This window comes from Verticillium alfalfae, genomic scaffold (genome assembly GCF_000150825.1).
Source record: "Verticillium alfalfae VaMs.102 supercont1.2 genomic scaffold, whole genome shotgun sequence".
NCBI lineage: Eukaryota > Fungi > Ascomycota > Sordariomycetes > Glomerellales > Plectosphaerellaceae > Verticillium > Verticillium alfalfae.
In genome coordinates this window covers 954,790-959,587 of record NW_003315037.1, presented here as the reverse complement: position 1 = coordinate 959,587, position 4,798 = coordinate 954,790, and the positions used below count along the sequence as shown (strand labels likewise).

Here is a 4,798-nt window from a genome sequence, read left to right as displayed (position 1 = left end):
GCACTGATGCAGGGCGAGTTCTGGGCCAAGCTCATCGACAATGCAAAGCAACGCAACCTCTACACGCAGGGCGATGTCCTATCGATGCTCCAGAAGCCCAGCCACACGTTGCGGCCCGGCGCTGCCGAACGCGGAGTATCGCGAAGTGCCTTCCAGAGATGGTCCGCCACCGACGGGCCCAAGAGCCCAGACAGATCACAGCCACGGGCGAGGCGACGCTCAGGCCAGGGCGGCGCGCCCTGATGCCCCTCCACAGATTCAGACATCGGCTCCTCCACGGCCGGGGGGCGCTCCACAGATTCAGACGTCGGCGCCCGACTCAAAGAAGCGGCCGAGAGATGGAGATGGGCTCGGCCATCCCAACGCCAAGAGGGTACGTTTACCAAAGAGACAAACGAGACGCAGCACGAGAGGATCTAACGACAGCATGGCAGATGGCGAGCAGCAGCAACGATGGGGCGCACCACCGGCACGGCGACACGAGAGCGGCGCCGACGGGGCCCAAGGCGCACAGGAACCCGCGCGGGGAGCACTGGGAAGGTCGCGAAACGAAGCCGAAGACGACGGTGGATCCATCAGCGATGGCAGCACTGGGTCTCGTGGCTCCCGAACGGCCTCCTGCTGTTCCGACGGCTTCGAGTGGAGCGACATCTGGGCCGTCCGCGCCGACGACGGGTCTGAACCGAGTGAACCAGATCCAGCAGAGGGTGAGACTTGAGAAGGCGATTTGCACATGGTTTTGTTTCATTGTTCTAACGTGTTGCACAGCAGAGTCAGGGACAGAACCCGGGACAGGGCCCGCCGCGGAAAAAGAAGCCCAAGGGCAACGGCATGTTCATTGAGAGGAGACCGCCGAGACGAGAGTAGGGGCGCGTGTCGTTGGGTGGTTTGTTGACTGGTTTGCGAGTTTTTCAGCATCTGCATTTGCATAGGAAACGGCGTCACTTAGGGGCGGAGGGTAAGCAATTTTTCGGACCCAGACGGCGAAAAGCTCCAGTCTATGGAGAGACGCCGTGACTGCCCAAGGTTGGGGTCAAGGATGTACAAGTAGATGTGTGTGGTGTCTGAGGCCGAGTTGGGAAAGAGGCAAGGATGCGACGAGGGGGCCGCCCACAGCCGGCACCGAAGCCGGAGAACTCAACATGCAAACATGGGCGTAGGGGGCCATGGGACGTCGTTACGACTAGGGATCGTGATGTGTGATGAACATGGTCAAGTGTTGTCGACGATGGTGTTGTTGACTCTGAGAGTGAGAAGAGGGACCCCTGCCCTCCCCCTCCCTCCAAACTTACCCCTCGCGCCCTGACGTAACATGGCGTGGGAGGTTTGGCAGATCAGTGGATTCAGCGATGGCCAGCACGAGGTGTACCAAGATGGGCAAAACGGATGGCGCGCTAGGGACCATGACATGGCGTGGCGTGGCCAAGGCGGGCGGGTGCGAGACGGGGGTATCCTATCGGATGCGAGAGAATCCCATCAGATGCGAGAGGACGATGGCCGGAGAGAAGGGAAGGGCTCATCCTTGGACACGGTGCCAACAGAGGGCATAAAGAGCCATGTCATTGTGCTACGGGAGGGAGGGAGGTGGGGTGGAAGAGGAAGAAGAAGACGTAGGTAGACAGAAAGGAGGGGGGCCCCGCGTCTCACTCACTCTGCACTCTCAGTGCTTCCATGTAGGTCGTTACGCAGCCGCCGGCCGGTACAGCCTGACTTGTGGCCGAGCTAGTCGTGTCTGACCCTCTGACAAACGACGTCATCAGCGGCTTCAAGCCTCGAGGAGCCGCGACAAGCCACCTGCCTCGTGTTGTCACCTCGGGCTCTGGCCAGCGACCTTGTGCCATGTGCCTTCTGAGCCGTAGGTACTTAAAACGCGTCACTCTCCTGCCATTTGGGACTCCCAACTCAGAAGAGCATCCAGTCCAACCTCACACCAAGTTACCATCCATCCACACACACACACACACACACTCGTCAATACCGTCAAGACCGACAAAATGGAGAAGATCAAGAACATCATCAACAACACGAGCAAGGACGTGAGTTGCCCTTCCCCCTCCACCCCGTGGCCTCTCTCTTCCTCTCTCCCTGAACCCCTTCCCCCTTCGCTTCCCATATAGCCCCGCCCACCCGCTGACCCGCACACGTACGCAGGAGCAAGAGAAGCAGTTCAGCACGCAGCCCATCGACGACAAGAAGGAGGGCGCCAGCAGCTTCGACCCCAAGACGGCCGCCCACCAGGCGGCGCCCGGCCCCGCGGTGCCCAAGGACTTTAGCGCCCAGGAGGAGGGCACCAAGGAGGAGCGCCGCGCCAAGGCCGCCGAGCTGAACAAGTAAATGCCGTCCTCGGATGCGATTTTTTTTTGGGCATGTCGCATGGAGGGGGGGGGGGGGCTTCTTTGTGTAATGACTGTATGATATGGGATTCGCGCGGCGGGCAGGATAGGATACAGGCGAATAATAATCACGTTTACGAGGATGGGTGATGGGATCCTTGCACTGGTCTGTGATGCGTGCCATACCTTGGTAGGTACCGTACCGACAGGTACCTACGCTGGTGGATGCGAAGACGAAGCCGAGCCCGGGCGACGCACGATGACGAATCCGAGTCTCGAGGTGCCTAAGGTACCTACGACACTGGCAACAGGCAGCAGCCAGCAGCCAGCAGCCAGCAGGGCAAGTAGCAGGCGGTGGAGAGCGTACGTCGGACAGTGACAGGAGACAGACTAGACAGCGGCTCCGTTTTCTAGAAGGGTGGCTGACGGCCCATGTTCGCTGCGGAATGTGGCTAGAATGAACCCACCGACAGCTGCCTATCTGCGCCCTGCTCTTGCGCTGTGCGTGCCCAAGATGCCGGGGGGGGGGGGGGGAGGGGGCCCGGGAGCGCCGTCCCAGTAGCAAAAAGCCAGAGGCACGCATTCACAGGCTCTCCAGGTAGCTTAGGTAGGTAGGTAAGTAGCCACTGACAGAAAGAACCTGTCCTTCCATATGATTCGCCATCATTCGGGGTTCCCGACCCACCGCGCGCGAGACGTCGTTCTGGTTCCCATTTGGTCAAACCTCATCTCTCGTTGCCCTTCGTTGGCCGTTCATTGTCTGCTCGCATCGAAAACGCACAAAAGAATATTCAGAGGCCAAAAGAGTCAACGAAACGAAACCCTCCGAGCACTGCGACCTGAACGCTCGGCCTCACCCCCCCGCCCCCCTTCTCCAACGGACAACGGACAACGGCCGTCTCGGGAACCCGGCGGCGACAAAGGCCTGAGGTACCGCCAGGCGGCCTCTTCTTTGGCTCGTCCCTTGGCGAGCTGGTACCCGACAAGTAGACTATTGGCAGGGCTGGGCTCAACGAATCGGCTCCGTTCGAACACCACCACCTTCCGTTACCTTGGGTCTTGGTACCTCACCCTCACGCACCTCAACCTCGTCGCCTTGCCTTACCTCATCCTCTCGCCCTCTCCTCCTTTGCCTTCCAATTTGCTACCTCTTCAGCACCCACCCCCAGCGCGCCAGATCGTAGGTAGGCTTGGTAGGGCACCTTGGACCAAGGAAACTCGAGGCACTGCACTGCAGCCGCGCGTGAGGAGAAGCAAAGCAGCCGCCACCCACCCACCGAAAATCACCACAAACGCAAGCGCCCTTCCACTGCGTCGTCGCTCCTCTCTTGCGTACGTACGACGCAAACCGCACACGACCACCACCCCTCGCCCACAAACCTCCCATGACGACAACGTTGGCCGTCCCACCCCCCCTCTGAGCGGTCCGCCATCACAAAGTCAACCCAATCTCGCCCAATCCCCCCTCGAATCGCTGCGGTTCGATCCCCCGAACCGCTGCGGTCGATCCCCCGAATCGCTGCGATCGAGTTCCGCCTTATCGGGCCAACCCACCCAACATGCCGTCCATCCTCAACGACGACGACAAGGACACAGTCAAACGCCATGTCCCCAAGCAGACCAACAAGATCCAGGCCGTCGCCGTCGCCCGCCTCTACGTCGCCTACCCGGACAGCACGAGATGGAACAACACAGGCCTCCAGGGTGCCATTGTGCTGTCCAATGACCTCGTCGGCAACACGTACTGGCTGAAGCTGGTCGATGTTTCTGTGCGTGAAGCTCTTTCCCAATCTTGAGATGCGCCCGCTGACCACGTTCCTTCTTTTTCTCTTCCAGCCTGCCAGCCGAGGTGTCATTTGGGACCAGGAGATCTTCGACACGTGGATCTACAACCAGGACCGAACCTACTTTCACACCTTTGAAACCGAAGACTGTCTCGCCGGCCTCTCCTTCGTCGACGAGAAGGAGGCCAAACAGTTCAAGAAGAAGATGGACGACAGGGAAAAGAATGCCAGCAGGGCCACCCGCTCAACCCCTTTCGGCGGTTCCGCTCAGCAGAGCTCCCATCGCCACGGCATCCTGGGCCTCTTCGGCAGCCACCGACACGCTGCCGCCCCAACACCGCCCGAGTCGCCTCGCAACCACCTGCCGCCGCCCGCGCCCCTCGCGCCTTCACATTCTACCCTTCCCTCGCGCGGACATGCCAATGGCCAGCGGTCCTCCGAATTCGCCATCCTCGAGGCCTTTGATCCCCATTGGCGGGAGAACTACGGCCAGGAGCTGAGCAACAACGGGCTGGCGGACGACTTTATCAAGGAGAATCAGGAATTCATCGTCGACTTCCTCAAGGACGCGCAGCAGAAGACGAGACCCCCGCAGCCAACACACCGTGCGCACCGCTGCTCTCCCGCGCGCTACTCTGCGCACGCGCGCGCGCGCGCACACTGCGTCAATGCAATGATGCC

General features: G+C 60.6%; 2 protein-coding genes across 2 annotated transcripts in view; both read left to right on the top strand.

Annotated features, from left to right (window-relative positions):
* The window catches only part of VDBG_01764 (helicase sen1), a gene marked incomplete at both ends in the record, with an annotated part of 6,477 nt that extends 5,610 nt beyond the window's left edge, over positions 1-867 (top strand). The window contains 3 exons of the mRNA XM_003007530.1: positions 94-373; positions 435-707; positions 769-867. Of these exons, the coding sequence (XP_003007576.1) occupies positions 94-373; positions 435-707; positions 769-867 (652 nt within the window). The remainder of the gene's footprint in view (positions 1-93; positions 374-434; positions 708-768) is intronic.
* A 3,025-nt stretch (positions 868-3,892) lies between these two features.
* On the top strand, positions 3,893-4,129 carry VDBG_01763 (conserved hypothetical protein; the record flags this gene model as incomplete). The annotated part of the gene is made up of 1 exon (XM_003007529.1): positions 3,893-4,129. The coding sequence occupies one exon, from the start codon at positions 3,893-3,895 to the stop codon at positions 4,127-4,129; it is 237 nt and encodes a 78-aa protein (XP_003007575.1).
* Between the last annotated feature and the right edge of the window lie 669 nt (positions 4,130-4,798).